At 40.8% G+C, this 20,211-nt stretch overlaps 1 protein-coding gene across 1 annotated transcript; it reads right to left on the minus strand.

The window, feature by feature from the left end:
* Positions 1-1,629: 1,629 nt before the first annotated feature.
* On the minus strand, positions 1,630-16,627 carry KIAA0930 (KIAA0930 ortholog; the record flags this gene model as incomplete). Its single annotated transcript, XM_009587200.1, has 8 exons — positions 1,630-1,949; positions 4,198-4,353; positions 7,122-7,284; positions 9,569-9,763; positions 11,653-11,793; positions 12,226-12,327; positions 15,129-15,206; positions 16,523-16,627. Coding segments are annotated over 8 exons (981 nt in total), but the record flags the coding sequence as incomplete, so codon positions are not given.
* Between the last annotated feature and the right edge of the window lie 3,584 nt (positions 16,628-20,211).

The raw sequence follows: 20,211 nt of genomic DNA on the forward strand, positions 1-20,211 counted from the left end.
TACATGCCTCAGGTTAGACTGTGTGAACACCCTCACATACAAACATGCCCAACCGCATGCTCCCACAGAGGGAAGTTCAAAGGCTGCAATGTGAAAAGTGGCTGTCCTGGTAATGACAAAGTGAACGTTTTTCTAACGCTGTTGCAACACACTTGAAGCGAACTAAAAACTGGTCAGCTGTTCCTGTCATGCACTCATGCTGCTGGTGTTAGAAATGCCATCACTCCGCGCTAAGGTGACTGTTTCCAGGCCTAGCCTCAAATAAAAGAAGACCTCCTTACCATGCTGGATCACCATGTTGGGCTGAATGATAAAGTTAGTCTACCTTTATGCTGAAGTGGAGCTATTCCCAAGGAACCTGGCCTGAGGAAAAAAAGCAGAAAGTCCTATTTGAGCAGTTAAGTCATCAGATGCTACTGAGAGAATAACAACAAAGCACTTTGGGAAAGCGTGGGTATGAGGGAGACAAAGACAAAGGTCCAGGCTCAGAGCAAATGCCATTTGGTAACTGTGGCAACAGCGCTAAGTTTAGGTGCTCAGAGTCTGAAAAGTGACAAAAATGGCATATTCGCTCTCCCTCTGTGCGTGTATTGGAGTCTCACATGCTCTAAGCAACACGCTACCCCACCCATTCCTGTGCCAGTTATGTATGCAGTCGTAAATAAACTGAAGTATTGACTGGCTCCCATATCAAAACAGTGAACCAGACTGCAGTAGTCTCAATATTCAGTCATTTAGCTTTCAAATGTCAAGGACAGCAGAGTTTTGCTATTTAGAGAAATTTGCATTTTACCTGTAAACATAAGGCTTTTTTCCTGAGAGCTCCTGACACACAATTTTCAGACCTCCCACTATGCAATTTTCAGTCACTTTTCAGAGCAGAATTACATTTCAATCTTTCGTCTTTCAAGAAGACTCTCCGTGCTTCGGCATGTAACAGTACAGCAAAACACCACCAGGAGATGAAGAATCCGGGCAAGGATGACTCTACGTACTCTGAAGTCCAGTGCCTGCAGGAGGATGTTGGTTATCGGTAAGGTTTTTAGGTTTGGAGTCCGATTACGGCCTCCTGTTTTTCCACTTTAGACTCAAACTTGTATCGACTCAGCTAACAGAGAGATAAGCAGCATTAGTACTGGATATGAACCTCGGCTTTAACTATAGCAGCACATTTTAGCCTTCTTTTCACTGGCTCATTTTCTTGGCCAGTTCTTGAGGATGAAAATGTTGCTGTTCTTTGGTAGATACGGAAATCTGTCAGCAGAGTTCACCTGATCTAACACTGACGCACGAACAAATGGGAACATTTTCAGCCTCTTTTAAGCTCTGACCTGACCCGCTGCACGTACCAAGATGGCAATGTATCTTTGTAGCATCTTTTTCCTTTTCCTCCCTCAGTAGGAAATTATTCTCTCAAACCTTCTATCCCCACACGCACTCACACACGCTCACACGCACATTAAGCCAAACTGACAAGGAGAGTGTACGGGCGAGAGTCTATGGAACGACGTTCATTTGTACATCATTATGAAATTCTCAGGTTGTTTCTCTCAAAGAATATAAAGTTTAACACATTTTGTACATATTGTTGGTTTCTTAGTTATAAAGTAAACACAGTAACAAACTGTCCATAAAGCATTGACTCGTTTTAAACGCAGCCCCTTCTCGTTTTATCTTGCTGAAAGTCCTCTTCCAGTCAGAAACACTCAAGCGATGTACTGCAAGTGTGCATACGGTGTATGACAGCAGAGGAAGGAAGAAAGAGGCACTTTTGATCGGCTGGTATTCTTGGACTTCCCTTTTTCCTGCGGAGGTTTATGTTCCTGACACTAGATGGTAGTGTTAGCACAGAAAACTGCTGTGGTTAGGCACTTGGCAACAAGGCTCCAAGGCAGTGCCCGCTCTCTGCTATGTCATCAGAATTGGTTTCTGCCGCACTTCCAGGATATCTGGGCAAGAGAGAGAAACAAAGAGATACAGCAAACTTAGGAGGCTCCTGAAAGTAGCCACAGTACCAGAAAGCACGAAGAACCAGAGATGCAATTGTGGACTGCAGCGCAGTCCCCCTGTTACGCTGCTAAAGGAATTTAACACATGAGTATGCGACTTTGCCTGTTAAAGTCCAATTTCATTCCTCCCCAGCTGCATCCTAGTTGAGAGATAGTAAGACGCAAATATACATAGAGATGATGGCTAATCTATTAAGTGTCATTTATAGTGGGGTGAAGCAACATGTGTCAGACACAGAGTGGCGTAATCTTCCAGAGAAACAAGTGGAAGTGCCATTACATGAGATGCCAAGGGTTTTACCTTTCTTGAAGGGAGAAACGCACCATCCCCAAGACCCTTAAAGAGACTTCTGGCTCTGAAGATGTGGGTACAAATAATTCAACTGTTTCATCCATTCTATATCCCAAAGCCTACATTTCTGCACTCAAAAAGCTGCCACAAAACCCACTCCTTTTGTTAGCTCCTCAGCTCCATATTGTCCAAATGTGACCTGTAAAGTATCTGGCAGAATCATGGGCATCTTTCCAAATGTGGACAGTAAAACCAGCATGCTGGCACAGCAGTACGTAGAAATATCTGGGAACTGGGCTGCTAGGTCCTTTTCAAGGCTATACAGAGAATAAAGAACATGGGAAAAGGGAGCACATGCTTAATTAAGAGGCTGATCACATAGAGCTGCATAAAGAGGATGACATGAGTAAAAATTGATCCACAGCTCCAGAGAGCTCTAGCCACACTTGTAAAGAATGAAACACAGTGGAGTGAGTCCAGCGAAGGGCCACAAAGATGACTAAGGGATTACAGCATCTGACATACGAAGAGAGGCTGGGAGAACTGGGATTATCTAGCATGGAGAGAAGGCTCAGAGTGAAGGAAGTCTTATCAGTATGTAAAAACTCCAAACATTTTAAAACGTACTTTGATGACTATCACTAGGATGTTAATTTCTTAGTACAGGCTTCCTAAACCACCCAAGGGAGATGTGCATCTTTCTCACTTCACCCTGCCCCTCAGGTAACGCTCCCGCTTCCTGGAAAGCTGCCACTGGCACAAGTGCATTAATTTCAAAAATGCTCTGGAAACGGGCTCCACCTGATGTGCCATGCTAAAGCAAACACAGGTAGTGAAAAACTACAGATTAAAATTCTGCCTTACAGCCCAGACATTTCGTGTCCTATTTCTGTGCAGCTGGATCAAACTTTCTTTCTGCCCATGATGGCCAACGAGAAAGCATTTCAGGGCTTCACCTAGGAAGAACGAAGAGAGTGGATAGTAATGTCTATACGAAAGAAACTGCCACTGCATTTAGAGAGAGGAGAGAGCCCTTAACCCCTGCTGCTTTCTCGGTTTTCAGACTTATCTCAGGAGTCCCATGGGAACCCTCATACTGCAAGCTGTATCCCTGAAAGGCTAGCAGGATAGAGTTCAGACAGACCATTTGTTTTCTCTAGTCCACCTGTATTTGTAGGCAGACAAGAGTTATCTGGATAAATATCAAAACTTTAGTACTGCCTGCAGATTGTAAACCCCAACTTACTGTGCTATCCTAGCCCAGCTGAACAAATGCAGAGTTGGCCGTCATCAATGTAGTAATTGGCATAGCTAGACCAACAATATGGAAGACTGATTATTCATGGTAGTACACACAAACATCCTTATGTCTAGTTAAAGACATTGGACACCTGACAGATTTACGAGCATCAGTGTGGGCACTTTGATCAGTCCAAGCAACTTACATGGAAACTCAATCTAAGAGTCAAAATTGGCAAAGGAAGTCACTCTAAATTCCAGAGCTGCCTTTCTATAACCCTCTCAGTCACAGGTCTCTGCTACCATTATTGCTGTCAGTAGATGGGCTTACAATGAGTTGCCTTGTACTCAAGATATGGATGAAATTTGAATTCCAGTATTAAAGCAACTAGTGTTCCTCTGGAAGTTTGTTAGAACAATCTACCAACTTGTTTGAATCATCACCAAGAAAAACTGGCCCAATGCCAGAAAACAGGTTGACATCATTCCACTTGTTCACACCAATTTGCTGCTACAGTCAGCAAACAAGATCTACAAAGTGATGTTCCCTTAGACAGAAATACTTGTTCCTCTATCTTAATAACAAAATACCACAATGCAGAAGGCTGTTTGGGAACCAAAGGACTCTGTTCATGCATAATACACATTAAAATTCACCTGTTAAAATCCGATGCAATGGCAAAGTGATGTAAGTTAAGTGTGCATAGAGTAGAAAGTTTTCATCTGTTCTGTTCAGCTTCAGCCACGAGCCCACCAGAGACCGTCCTGTTCCAGATAAGGACCGCGACCTCAGATTTGTCGCATTGTGCAGATCTGTAAAGGTAGAAGATAGCAAGCTTCAAGTTATTGTACCTTCTGTGTTTTATTGGAAGGCTTCTGAAAGCCAAAAAAGGGAAAGCCTACTATTCATTGTTAGAGATAAGTCACATGCAGGACACTATTCTTACTATTTTTAAAATCAGTCAGATCTTGCCTAGCACATAATTCACTATTTACATTGCAGCTAATGAATTATATTCAGCAGCTAGCAGCAGTAGTAAACCATCATCCGCTAACAGACCAGCCAGGAGAGGGAATGAAGCCTTTGCTACCACACTGCACAAGCAGAATCCTAATCCAGCCTTCCGCCCTACAAAAAATAATAGAATACTCCTACAATTAAGTAGGTACTCATGCAGAAATGAACAAGTGTAACAGAAGAAAAATTGCATCTTATGAAGAAAATTGACATCTACAAGTCAGAGGGAGAATCAGCATTAATAAGCCAGTTCACTGCAGATCTCCATGCATTCCCCAAGCCCAGCTGGGACCCTTCAGCAGTGTCATTCTTCCCATAATTAGAGGTCCACAAATAACTTGAAACAAAAGGATGCTGAATCCACCATAAGCTAGAGGAGGTTTCTATAGCTGAAGATCTCTCCCACAGCCAGGAATGCATATGCCCCATTTTTTAAGTGTTTCTAAACTTTCCCTCCATTTCCCTGTAAAACTGAGCCCTGTCCCACGGCGCTAAAAGCAGATTTGAAGTGAACGTAACAATTCTGGACCAGAGTGATCCAAGCTCTGAGACTCATTTGTTTAAAAGTGGGTCCTGATCCAAACAAAGAGGCCTTAGCAAATTAAAAATAAGTAGTAGCAGCTACTCTAGCAAGATGCATAACAATGCGTGAGAAAAAAAAACTTGTTTTCCCTCTTTCCCTCTAAATGCGTATAGCAAAGCAGTCTATTCCCTCTCCCCACGCATTACCACTATGCCAAGAGCACTGTGGTGATCAGGTCAGAAGGACCTGACTCTGCTAGCTGGAATAAGTACAATTCTCCTGCTGGGTCACGCTTGCACACAGCAAAAACAAGTGAAGTGGGCCCTCACGGGCTGTTCCTGTCCGCAACAGGTCTGCCTGCACTGGGGACAGGTTTGCAGCAGCATTGGCCAGACCAAGGACGCTCCTGATCTCTAGACAACTAAGTTTTCCTCCACCCACATAGCCAAGATGCACCCAAATATATCTGCTTCTACAGTTCACCCAGTGATGGGCTTTTTGAAGTCAGCTTTTTCCCTCTGAAACAAGAGAATTTCATCACTGTAGCTCCTGAGCAAACACTGGTAAGGACACTCAGGTTTCTGAAATTTGTAAATACATCTCATTTTAGTTACTTCTCCTTGTAGAAATCTCATCTTTGAATAAATTAAACTTCCTAGCATAAGCTGTAAAATATTCCTCTCTATTTTTAGGACCAGGAACAAGAAGGTCAAAACATTTATAACTAAGTGAAACCACACTTCTCGGTATTTTATATGCGTGCTATAACATGTCTGGAAAACCTGGAATTTGTTCACTTCCATAAACATAGTAGAAGAAAAAGAAAATGAAAATGAGAAGAATGTTCATCATTATGAGTATGTATGCTAGGATCAGACTCTGCATAACAATACTGAGCAGACACTACCACCACCTATGAAGGCTGCTGGATATATGCTTTGAACTCCACTCTACCCCGTGCAAGCTCCAGCAGAAAGATATCAAAAGCAGGAACTCCATCTGGGAAAGCTGCCCTTCTCCCCACGCTACGTAGTAATTGACCCAAGCCCTACCCTTTGCCTAATAAAACATGCTAAAACACATCTCATTTGAAATAACAGATGATTTGACTAGGCAAATTAAGGAAAAAGAGATGAGGAAAGGTTTCTACTGATGGAACCCTGAATTAGTTACAACCAGTTTAAGTTGCACACAATTTGAATTAAATATTATCACTTAAGCTTGTTTTTTAATGTGCAATTCCTCATTAGCTAAGCTGATCCAGTACTGCTGATAGGTAATACCTTCGCTACTACAAACAGAACTTGTGATCTGGAAATTACCTTTGTGTTTATCTATTAGCATGCCAACAGATAGTTAGATTTTTTGGCTTTTCTACTAAATTGTTTTTAAATGTACGAAACGCACTTTGGACTTCGACATTTGTGAGTTTGCTGCCTAACAAAACTGCGATATGATTGGATTTATACACTATATTCTGAATCAGACTCAATTTTTTATTTTGTTGGTTGTTTCATATTGAGTACCCAGAATTCAAAGGAAGAGTTCCACATGGCGTTAAACCATTATATAAACAAATTCATTAGGGTTTCTTTTTAGAGAGTTCAAACTGATCCAAAGCCAGTTGAAGTAAATGCCTTTTCACCAACTTTAACCAACTCTGGATCTAATCAGGAAATTCACAGAACTTGTCCATGAGAGCATCTACCCCACTACATTGTGATATCTGGAAGAGTGCCACCTGAGAGGGTGGTATCTGTGAAAGGGGGAGGATCTTTCCTGCTCAAGTTTCTCTTAAATGGGTCTATATAAAAGGGAGAGATAGGTTTTAAATATATGTAGGAATTGTTGGTCTCCAGCCTTCAAAAAGATGCTCAGGCTGTGAATAACCCCATTTTCAGAGTGGCACTGGCATTGAACTTTCTGTGGAGCTAGGTTTTTCACACTGCAAACCTTTTCGAAAATCTAGCATTGGGATCCCTTTCCATAGCTCTGTGCTCTCTCCAGACAAGTCTGTTTAGGTGATACTACTTCTCTCACCTCCACCATCATCATCTCTGAAGAACTCCTCGCTGTCATTTGCTGAATGGGATTTTTTCATCTCAGCAATTCGATTTCGGGGCACTTTTCTCTTGAGGGATGGGGAGAAAAAGGATGGGCGATTGTTGCGTTCTGGAGTTGGTGGTGTACTGAAAGAAGTGACCTGAAAGGGAAATAGAAGAAATGCTAGAGAAAGTTTTGTTTAAAAAGTTCTATGCTTCTAGTAAGAAATAATCAGTCTAAAATATGTGCCACAAGGCAGTCACATGTAAAAATCAGAATCATGACTGATGTCTAGCTGTAAGTTTTATCAGAGAGGCCAGAGAATGTCAAGTGATTAGTTATCTCAGCTTCAAGATGCTCATAAGGATGAAAATATTTTGATATATCATCACCCTCAACTGTTACGTGAATAACGACAAACCTCTCTCCTCAGCTGATGACTTTTAACAGGGATTTATAGTCACAAAGGAACAAAATACAGATTAATAATTTAGGCACCAAGAATGTCAATCTTATTTTTGCATGTTGAAATTCAGAAGACTTAATAGGCTAACAATGTATTGTTCTGGACATACTAAAATTGTGTATCTTTGTTTCTTTGGCAAACACAAGGTAGTAGTTTCCCTGCTTAGAAGGATGCCACATGGGATTACTGTCATGGTGAAAGGTCACGGTGTCTCTGTGAAGCAGGGTTACAAGGCAAGTACTTAACCCAAGATGCTGACGCAAAAGTGAAGTCAACGTACAATTATAATTATATCATGTTTCAATATGGGATAGGGAAAAACAAGTTGAGAGGCCCCTGATGATGTGGTTAGTTTAAGTGATGACAAATACAAGGATATAATTGTCTATGGTGAAACACAGGTTAGGGATGAAACTATAGAGACACCCACCCGTCCTTCAGAGCAGTAGTTGCTCTTGCGTAAACTACAATTATAGTCAACTCTATCTGTTTCAGAAAGAATTGAAATGCAGTGTTTATGTACTGCTTTTGCTAGTAATGTTTTAATAGTTTCATTTCAAACAAACAAAAAAAAAAGGGATAACTACTTTGCTAATGGGGGTGAGCAACTTCTATCTCATCCTTCCTTCCTCACAAAGTTAATTTGACAATCCCATAACTCTTCCTGAGATGAGATCTGATATTTCTCACATCTGTCCATACCAATAAGGAGGGAGGTGACATGTGAGTGAGGATGACAGACAAGCCAGGCTGGTGTTGCACTGCAGAAAACTCTATGTCGTCCCTCTATCATTATTGTAAAAAAATAAAACCAAAACCAAAAAAACAAAAACAAAAAACCAAAACCAACAAAAAACCCCAAACAAAAAAAAACAACCCAGAAGCATTCTACCACCCAGCTGATCCTCTCTTTAGTGCACTTGATCTCTAATTTGGGCTTGTCTATTTTTAATTCTGAAGCCATTTCATATCACACCTGGAGGGAAAACCAGAAATAGACAAATCACTATTAAAACCATTAGCAAAAAACAATGATAATATATTATCACATGTATTTTGACATTTTCCAGTTGCCACTGGAATTCTTGGAGCCAAAAGATCAGGAAGTCCCTCTAGGCCTGATTTCTCCAGGCTGTATCTCTATTGTAGAGAGCATGCATATCCAGTAAACAAGCTCAGTGCTGGCAATTCATTTTGCTTTTTAGGAAACCAGAAACAAAAATCACACAGCTTGCATGGAGGCCTTTAGAAGCAATCCTGCAGACCTTTCAGCTACACAGATTAGCTGTGTTACACAGGAAACCAGACTAGAATCCATCAGGAACTTCCCAGCCCAGGTCAGGACACATCTGTGCAGGTATTTTGAAGACGTTGCCTAATCCCCATTAATTAGGTAAAATGCCTTAATGGAAAACAAGGCTTAGGACTGAATAAGGGCCAAATCAGCATCTATGGACTGATTCTACTGGTATTTTACTGCACTTGCATTAAAATTAAGCATATGCATAAATATGGTACTGCATCTAGACCCGTAATCTTTGCTTTAATATTATACAGGCTTCACACTGGCAGCATTCATCAGTGGCAAAATCTCTTAACAGTACCATTTCCTGTGATGTTTGGCAAGCAATCTACATAATACACGAATTCCACATTTCTAGGTAAATCCCATCTTGTACAGAAATGGAATCTATTAATTTTCATAGAAAACAGGCAGAATCATCATTTTCCCTGGCATCAACATTGCTGTTATTTCAACAAAACACTCCTCCAGAAGTATGAATCATCCAGTCATCTCTGTATTCAGTATTTGCTCAAGGGAAATTGTGCTATATACTGAGTATGTTCAAAATATACACAAGCAAGCCTAAGTTCAGAATCTTGATGCGAGTTAATCCCAGCTTCAGTCCGTCTACAGGCTTTGGAACACAACATGTTCATGCCTATCTGTAAGTCAGTATTTCTGTCTGCTACTTACTCTCTCATGCACTGGGGAGTCTGGATTTGAATCTTCTTCTGTCCCATACGGTGAAGTGTCACCAGTAGAAACTCTACTCACTGCCATCTCCGCATGTCCTTTCCCTTGTGGCCCTTTCATTCGGACAAATTCCATGTTGTTATATTTATAAAAGCCAAAAGACATTCTTTGAGCCATCTTAGCTGCAACACTCACCTACAACGCATCAAGACAGGAGAGAAAACCATGTAACATCATCTTCATGTTTCAAAAAAATAACGTTCTCTGAAAGCAGTTATCTAAGTAAAAACCATAGTGGATAATGATCATTGTCTTGATTCTTAAGAAGCATTTTAAGCCACAATCTGCAGTGATCTCCAAAAGGGAAGCAATTTTACAGATACAAAAACAGAGGCTCAGAGAAGAATCAACTCCCTCAGTTATCCAAAAGGCAGAGTTACCCAATGGCATGCTGAGATAAAACAAAAGGTTTTTATCCAGACCCACACAACGTGGCACACCACAGCACAAGAAGGCACGTACACAACTCAACACAGCCTGTGCAGGGACGCTCGTTTGAGTCCAGAAAGCAATAGACACACATATGAGATGCTTCAAACTAGCAAAGCACACTGTACAATTCCGGCACTACTTTGTGGCAAGTCAATTCAGACATTTGTGTGTCCACACTGTCAAGGTCAAAGCATAAAGAACCAGCCCCCATGCACAACTAACCTGCATCACATTGCTCACCGCAAAACCCTGCCAGCTTTTGAACCCTCTCAACAGACAGAAGGGCTCAATTCCCAGTTAACACAACTGAATTGAAAACTGAACAGAGAACTGAAAAAAGGAACAGACCAATATGAAAACAGACAAGGTTTTGCCAAGTGAAATAAGCAGGGCTTATCCATAAGTTTAAGTGGTTTATCACAACTTTCAGCAGATTATCGCCTGAAAGAGCCAAGATGCTCATCATGTAACACAACTCGTATTGTACTAAGAATTAATACAGGCACAACTGAAATCAAGTAACCTTCAAAAGCATAGAGAGATTGCTTCTGTTCTGTTAAAAGAATGGTCAAATTTCAAGTTTTGCCTTCAGCCATAATTGCGTATTTGAAGAGCTAACAATTTTATTTCATCTAACAAAACAATGTAAAGTAGCTCTGTGGTCAAACAGGACATTCCCAGGCTATGAGATTACTTTACCACATCAAATCTTGTCTTTCCACTGCAGGGCTTTCTTCTTATGTTGTCTTTAGTGATTCTGCATTCCCATGTATTTCAGTAACCCACCTGATGATTGCGTGAGGCCATAAGATGATGGTGGGACAGAGAAACAATTTCAGTTTCATATTCTCTTGAGAAACTGCTAGAAGAGGATAACTATTCACATTTAAAACAGGGAGAAGGGAAACTATTCAGCACCTCTCCTGACAAGGGTAGGAACAAAGGGAAATGAAGTTTACAGTCACAGCAGATATTGTGGGGATTTTTTTTTTGTTTGTTTTTTAAAATCTCTCAGGACTGTCTTCATAACAAACTGAGAAGTTTATTGGCTCTTGCACTCTCTTGACTTCAGCACTAAGTACTGAATTGAAGCTGAAAGTGCTGGCATTGCATGTTCTGTAGGAAAGCAAAGAAAGCTTCTTTCTGTGGCAGTGTAACTACAGTGGCCTTTTGAAAATAGTCATGAGCACAAAACACACTAAAGAAAAACACGTTTTACATATAGCAAGGTAGAGTTTAAGATCTCCCTGCAAAACATGCCTTTTCTGAAGTAACTAGAAATATCTATGACCTTTCAAGAAAATGAAGGGGCTCCCAGAACTCTGTTACTCAGATCCATTCCTGTGTCACGCTCTTGACTACTTATCAACTTCACTCCTTTTGGCAAATACCACAGTAATATATCCTGATCTGAATACTCTCAGCTGTCTGAGCCAAAAGCATTAGCTTTCAGGTAACTTTCAAAGCCAAAAAAGACAGACTACGATGCAGATGATCTAATAGGACAAAAAGCTAACAGCCTCAGCAGCAAAGAAAAACTGTGGTCAGAGCATGATTGTTGCAAAGAATGTTGTCTTTCAGAAGCACCTTACCCTGTTGTCATAGACCTTCTTGAGTGCTTCATAGCGGATGGACCCCTGAAAAATCACCCCTTGGAAGGTGTTGCTTTTGTCACTGGCCACCAGCTCCACACAGACCATTTCTCCTTCTCCCACAGTCATGTCACTGAAAACCTGCCAAAGATGCAAGATGAAACACTTCAAGACAAACTGCAGCTGTTAAAGTTCAAATATATTCAGAGTCCCATAATTCTCCTTAGACCCAAGGCAGTTTCAATGTAAATGGCAGAAAGCAAGGGAGCTGTATGCTCCACCCCAGCCTTTCAAAAAACCAGACTTCAGGCAGTGCATGCTGCAAATCATGTGTTGAGATAAGCAGCTTGACATCAGCCTGCCTTGCTTTAGCCCATCATAAAGACAGACGCCAAAACCCAGCTTTAAGCTCAGATTTCAAACATTAAAGAAAGAGGAAGGTCAAATAAAAGAAAATAAAAACTACTGGAAGATAACCTTCAACTAGCCAAGAACATTTGTTCAAAAGGTACAAGAAAACAGGACATAAGACTAGAATAGGGCAAAACTCTGCTGCTGCAACAAGGATCTCACCTCTTCAAAACTGTCAATCATGAAGAATATGTTGGGGTAGCTGATCTTTGACTCCTCTCCTTTACTGTCCATTGGGTGTTTGCTAGGAGACGCAAACACTTGCTGAGAAAGATATGGTAAAAAAAAAAAAAAAAAAATCTTCTCAGTTAAATGTGCTCAGGAATGCACGCACTGAATACAAGGCAAGCAATACCAAAACACCACAGTCCAACACTGCCCAGTCAGCCAACATTTTCCCTTACGCTAGAGATGCTGGACATCCCGCAGGCAAAGCTGAGCTGGTTTCTGACTACAGCCTCCTTTGCAATAATGCCAACACTTGTGAAATCCTTGAGTTTTCACATGCAAGTTATCAAATACTAGTTGCTCCACAGTAAATGTCCGTGTGTGTACCTGACCTCTCACCATCCTACAGTACAGCTAAGGTATCCTCCTTTTCATCAACAGAGAAAACCACCTTGAGCTGCCTTTAAGTTATTGCAATGCGCTGCAAAGTAAAAGCACTCACGGCAAGAAAATTACCGTGGAGTAGCTGACCTAACACTATTTGCTTGTACAGTTAATTTCATTGTTATTGTTTGCTTAGTACCACGATAAGATCAACATTACTCAGTAATGGGAAGTATGGCCCTCATGAGGACAAGCACTTGATTTCTCATCCTCATCTGCTGCTTCTGTTTCTTTCTCTATCCACTGTGCTTCCTCTTGCACGTTCCTCCGTCTGAAGCAGATCCTGAACTCCTTTAGTCACTTCACTCCTCAAAACAACCTATGCTTAAATAGCTAAAGGCTTTAGATTTTATTATTCCAACAAGATTAAAAAGCAGGTAAAGAGGGAGAAGAATTCATACCAAGTAGCTTTCTTTGCTTCCACCTCTGTTTACAAACAAAGCTTTGAATTAAAGAAACCTGTCAAATCTTAGCCCACTATGAATATGTTGAAAGCTCTGAATCTGCCCAGATTGTCAGGCTTGTGATACTCCTGCTACCAACCATTCAACACAAAACATGACTAAGGGTAGGATATTAAATATTCATGAGAGGGTTGCTTTTCCTTATTTGTACTTATGAAGCCTACATGCACATTTAAATACAGATTATTAAAAAGAAAGGTTGCTTCATAACAAGAAACAGCAGTAGAAAGTAACAAGACTCCTCAAAGATGACATTTGCACCAATGCCTGAAACAAGGACATCTTCCAGGCATCCTTGTTCTCATGGCATCCAATGTAAAGCAAAAAAAAAACCCCAAACTCATCTCCAGTTAGACACACTTGAGGAAAATACAGTTTGTAGAGATCTTATAGTCAAGCCAGCAGAGAATCAATGTAGTCTGCAAAATAATTTAGGGGAAAGTCAGCCTTTTTCACACTGGTTTCGTGCCTTAGGTACTCTACTGGTATGAACACAGTAGCTTTGTCACAGGTCTGGAGTAGCACAGCAAGCTATGCCTGAATAGGGCTTCTACCTATTCAACATCTGGCTGCACACTGACAGGGTAATATATGCTTTCTAAAGCAAGAACCATCAGAGCAGCAATATAGATCCAAAAAAGTTGGCTTTTGTTCATTGAAAACTAAGGGCCTCGATGGTGCATGCTACAATGAAATGCCCTACTGCAAATGTGCTTTCCACAGTATATAGAATTGCCTTTTCTCTCTTCATAGATCAACTTCATGATGTTGAAACGTTACTAGTATGTACTGGTAAGTTTTAATGTGTGCTGAGTTTCTCCTAGAAAAGGGGAGACAAAGAAAAATTTAAAAGCAGTCCCATAGTACGAGCCTCTAGGAAAGAGGAACAGAAAACCTCCTCCTTATTCTGGACACTGCTCACACGCAGTGAGGGCAGGTCCCTCATCCTCATCTTCCTAGTTTTCAAATCTGCAAGTAATATTTACAGATTTTTCTCAAAAGAATTTTGCAGAAGTTAACTGGGGGTGAAATTTGGACTAGTAGACAGTGGAAAAAGCAATGAGAAATAAAAGGCTTACATCAATGATGTAATGTGGTGTCTCAACAGCATCAGAAGAAGGGAATTATGCACCTAACTAATGCAAACTACAAATACAATAATCAGCGTTGCTAGTTTTGTTTGTAGGCAAAGCAACAATTGTTTTAAAATGGTAAAACAAAATTAAAGGATTAAAGAGCATTGGTTTATTTTAGGTAAAGCCACGCAAGCAGCTGAATGAGCTGAAGGAATGGAAATGCCTGGGAGAAAAAACCTTTTAAAAGCCACAGGAGCCTTTTAAAGAATTTCTGCCAACTAGGAGTAGTTGTTGCAAGATCTGCTGGAAACTGAGTGAAGAAGGCTGGGGCTTCTGGTTCCTATCCCCTCCATGCTTATTATTCAGTCTCCTCCACCATGCAAAACCCTGGATTAACTGTATGCTGCACACAAGCAAGTGATAAAAGCCTTCGGAGATGGAAGGAATGAGCAGTTTAAGAGAGAAAACAAGAATCTCATAAAACAATAAAAAGATAAATTGGTAATCAATAAATTGTCTACAATTTAATAGCCCTACATTACAGATTTACCCTGAAGGCTTCTCATAGCTCAGGCCTCATACAATTTCAGGTTTACCCTCGGATTGGTTAACAGTTGGGCATACTCCCCCCCCAGCACACCCCCCCACCCCCAAATCCAGTAGGCAAAGATATAAATCTTGAAAGCACGCAGAGGTCTTTACAATTTTCTGAGAGGAGTTATAAAGGACATTTAGATCTCACATTTAGATGACTGGCAGGAAATGTCACTAGAGAAAGACTTGAGATGCTTCACAAGGAGGCGTCTGTCAGAGCACAGCCTGAGAGCCACTGCCCTGGTTTTGATACAGTTTTTAGGATTAGGTAATACTGGATGCTAACCTCTCATCCACAGTAATATCAGGGTAATCTCACCTGAGATTTCTTTTTGTGAATGTGTATATCTCCTCCATCAGAGCGTGTGCACACAGCACATGTCACCACATAATCCAGCTAAAACAGGGCACCAGATAGAGAAATGTATGTTTAGAGTCAGCAAAACAAAACATTCATGTGCACGAAGCAGAACACATTCTGTCTTAATTTTTTTAGCTGTCTGGCTAAAAAGTAAGATGTTTTGGTATTGCTATTTTCTTTATTCTCTTTATTATACTGAAACCTACAATTTTCAAGCCTGTGTTTGTTTATTAACTCAATGACACTGAAATCTTTTGCACAGATGCTTGCCGAGATGCACAACCTATGGGTAAAGAAACTCCTGTCAATATTGTTTAACACTAGCTTACTGGTCAGCTGGGGGAATAAGCATGACACACAGACACAGAAGCACACTTTAAGGTAGAAATGGAAAAGATACCCTCCCTCTGAAAAATCAAAAATAGAAACACTAATGAACACAAGCAACACATTAGAGAGGTCAGAAGCCATTAACGTAGCCTGCCAAACAACCTGAAAAAACTTGTAAGGAGCAAGCGTGATAGCTCTGGACAGCAATGCCCAGCTGTAATAGCATCTCTGAATTCTGACTGTAGAAAACGGACTCTGGTTTTATTCAGCATCAAGTAAAAGCAGAAACTGCTCTCTGCAGAGAAGTTCTGCAATGAGACTTTTGGGAGGAAGGAGAGAGAATGAAACCAATTTATTTTCCAGGATGTGTGTAATGAGCCAGCAGTCTCTCATTCCGAGATGATAATCAACAAAACTTTTAAGGGATCTGAAATGACTATAGTAACGTTCAGCTTCCCTAAGCACCAATGTAACATATGCAGTAACTAAACAACCTATGAGTTAATTAAAGAAATAATTTGTGCTAGCGTCATGTTTCCACCACCACCACAAAAAAAAGTTTTATTAAACTTCTGATGTCAAGAGCAGCAAACTCCCGGTCTAATACATAACACCTTTACTGCATTTCCACTTAGCAGTTCCCTCTCTTAGCTGCACCAGTATTGTGCACTGTAAAGGAAGTGTTGCTTGTCTAACAGTCTCGTTCACTCTCAAAAACTATTAAACTTGACAAAGCCTCCATTTTGCAGAAGTTTGTTACAGACCATAGAATTCAGCCCAGCTTCACTGGATATATTTAAAGTTTTTTGAGGAAAGCTATTAGGACTCTACTGAAAAATAATAAACATCTCCATTTGTGTTCATTTAGACTCTGAAAGGCAAAATTAAAGCCATGTTTTCTTTATATCCTCCAGAAGTGTTCAAATCCCCCAAGCTAGGGAAGAAAGGGGACAGACCAAAGCCTACCCTAAAACCTCTCTAGCATAAATAGCCCATGAAAATCAGATAAGCATCACTGTTACCTTCTGTAGGATGAGGTTCAAGTAGACGCTCTCTTCCCAGTCAATATCAGGGTCTCCCAGGCCAGGAAGCTTCTTAGAATCTCTCCGGTAAACTTCAACTTCAACCTGCTAAGAAAATATCACATCTCCTTGGAAAATATTACCTGAAGGTACCTATATGCATACATAAAACTGGCACCAGAAGCTGCATGTTGTGTAGCTTCCTGCTGTATTTTTCTGTCAGGACTGGATTTTGTTGACCGTGGAAGGTCAGCCCTCGTGGAAGGCTTTGCACGGAAGCGAAGCTGCGGGGACAGGGGATGTGAAGAACAGGTGAGAAAGGCAGGTCTGTGCAGGGGAATCTCAGTTTTGGACAGCAGCTTCATTTATTCCTTATGATGGGTGTGTTTTAGCAAAAATGAAATAAATAAAATTTTCCATCCATACACGTATATACTTCTCTTAACACAATCCCTTGGAACCAAACATGTCACCAGACTAATGCTCAACATCGTCTAGCTGGTAGCTGTTGCTTGTTCCCAGGTGGGGTGGGAGACTCAGGGAAGATGAAGTTCACTAATTAATGCCTCATAGGGGACATTTTGGTAACCCCTCTTCTAAATGTTTCACACTGACAGTACTGGCTGAACTTAACCACATATGAGATTTTCAGTGTACTAAAACCAAGCAAATGATAAATCCCAAATAATCCCAGAATGCAGAAACAACTCTACGAATGCTAACAGATTGAAGCAACTGAGATAAATATAAAACTTAACTTGATGTAGTACACAGAGTTAAACAGTAGTTTGACATTTTACAAAAAAAATCTGCAGGCACTGCATAATCACTGAACTGATGTGTACTACAAAATAGGGTGACAAGTCACACATGTAACAGATGTCAAAGCTACGCACTACCTTGACAGAATACCTGGAAAAGCATTTGTTTGCTCTTTGTTTGTCAAGTATCTTTTTTTGTTAACACAATAACATACTTTAACAGATGTTCAAAAAAATATCGGGAGTATTATGACCAGTTGACATCACCGCAAACAGGGCAAATCATGCACCTTTTTTTGCTTTGGTTGGGGCAGAGAAAGAAGGGTAGAGCTGTTTTGTTAGAAAACAGATTGTCATAAAAGTCAGAATATGTAAATTAAATCAAACAGACTAAGATTAAGCCCTATAGTAACTGTGTATTTATTTCAACTCCTCTGGGAAGCATAAAGCTACAAGACCGAAATATAGTGAAGAACAGTGAAACAGTACATTGTTTCAGGGTTGACACCACCATCACGTAATATGAAAGCTGAATGCACTGTTTTCTATCATTAATTTTTTTTGCTTACAAATATCTTTTAAAAACGCCTGTAGACTCATATATCATCATTCCCCTGTTTTGTTTTTATTTTTTCTAAAGCTCCTAACCATGAATTTTTCTATTGGCAATATAACCGCACAAACTAATGAGCGTTACTGTAAAAAACTAAGAGGTGAGCAGCTGAGGGAAATAATCTAATTTAAATTCATCTCCAAATAAACAAAGGTGATATTTGCACTTTCGTGCCTAAAAGCACAGAAACATCACATTTGCAAGATTCCAGAAATACCCTGTGAAACAAAGCCACCCTGTCTCTGAAGGAAAAACGCAGCGAGGGGACCGGGTGAAGGCAGGACTGAGTAATTGCAGGGTAAAACTCCAGCTGTAACTAATGCCAGGGTAAACGAGACCAAGTGCTCAGCAGACACCCCCTCAATCACTTCTGCCTCCATATCTGTGGAGCCCTTATTTCAATCCAGGCAGAGTTCAATCGCCTCTTAATGATAAAGTTTAAACCTCCCTTTGCAGAAGCCAGCCACTAATTTTTTCTGCTGGTGAAATTAATTCATACGCTGAACTACTTCTCCCCAGCAATTAAAAAGCCATTGCACAACAACTCTTTCACGGAACGGCCCCCCCCACAACCCTGTCACAGATAACGACAGAAAAAGAGCCTTTCTTTAATCACTTTTTCCCTATGCACTAATTTAGGCTAGGATTCCTGGGCGGTAAAACCTATTGGTTAGGGCACGGTGGATCACTGTGAATCACCACTATGGCTGTTCCCCGAGCCAAGTGCTTAAGCCACACTGTATTCCAAAGGAAATTCATTTAGGGAATTTAAGGAATTTGATTTTTTGCCAGGCAATAAACTGCACAGGGTATAGATCTCCGTTCAACAGGTCAAACCTGGCAGGACAGGGGTGACCTCCTCCCAGAGACAAAGGAGCCGTCAGCAGCCAGAAGCAAGAGGCAGCACTCATCCGGCCTCAGAAAGACAGAAAACGGATTTCCAAATGCTCTCCACAGCACTGGCATCTGCTGGACATGTTTTGCAGCTCCTGCTCATGCCCAGGTAAGCGGCCTTGGTGAGCGTCAGGGGAACGAACCAGCCCTATCCAGCACTAGGGCAGCAGTTACACCAAGAAGCCAGCGTTTGCTACAGCAGCCAGTAGTTTCGGATGCTTTACTTTCTGCACTACTGAAGGATCTGCTTTATAAGATGCAATGAGCCCTCGCCAGGGTGCTATAACAAGCAGCACCACCGCTCCCCGTCTGACTGGTAATAGGCTTCAGAGTGCAGGCACTCAAATTACAAGTCACTTGAAAAAAATCTCACCCCTTATCTCATAAACACCTCTATCTGCAACATCTCTTTTACTCATTTCTAAACAATTCTTCTAGAAATAGCAAAAAGGCATCCATAAGGCATCTCCACATAAAGCAAATGTGGATTGGCTAAAACAAACAGCACCTTCCAGGGGCTCAATTTCCCATGTAAGTGCTGTAGCTCTCAGATTAATCTCAGCTACCCTCTACTGCCATGTGAAGATGGCCATGTGGTATTACGTGAAATAAATCAACAGGCTCGGTTCAACTCATAGCAAATGATCCTGCTGTTGCGGGCACACTGTGGAGTCTCAGGTGGGACCAAGGATGCAGGAAAAACTGACTCCATTCAGACCCTGCAGCCACTTGCTCAGCATTAGCCAATAAAGGAGGCATCCAAATCAATCATTAAAAATATACAACATCTAAAAAACCTCACAAAGAACTTTAAACACAAGTTTTCACTGTTCCATACATCTTAATCACTATTGTTTAAAATCAGCATTCTAAATTTCTTGGCAGGCTGATCTTTGTCCATGTCCCAAGAAAGCTTGCTTAGCATCTGTACGCTTATCTTCCTGGTACTACGTACAAACGGCATATATGCCAAGAATGTAAAATCAAAACCTGAAGCCTCAGAAAGCCCCATTACTCAGGCTCTTTATGTGCAAAAGAATTGCAGTTGTAAGATCACATAAATACTGTAGAAGTAGCTACCTTAGCTGTCACCAAAGGATTTTCTTCATTTAAGTCCCAATCCAAAAATCAAGGGGTAAGTACTAACCTTTTATATTTAAGTGAATAATTTTAAGTGAATGTAGGCATTTGGGATTGGTAGCATGGAAAACAGAAGACCAACGTGTTCGCTGTTCTGACCTCTAAGTGCTTAGACATCAAAAAATAGGAGTGCTGTAAAATCTCAATGAGTTCCCAATAATAGAAACCATTACGTGAGTTTAGGTAAGTCAGCGTTGCCAGTGCTGAGCACAGCGCTTCCTAAATGAAGAGAAACACCTGCCTTATATTTACATAGAAATCACATGGTAAATGTAAGCCTT

The sequence above is a fragment of the Fulmarus glacialis genome, unplaced genomic scaffold (genome assembly GCF_000690835.1).
Source record: "Fulmarus glacialis isolate BGI_N327 unplaced genomic scaffold, ASM69083v1 scaffold2700, whole genome shotgun sequence".
Lineage (NCBI taxonomy): Eukaryota > Metazoa > Chordata > Aves > Procellariiformes > Procellariidae > Fulmarus > Fulmarus glacialis.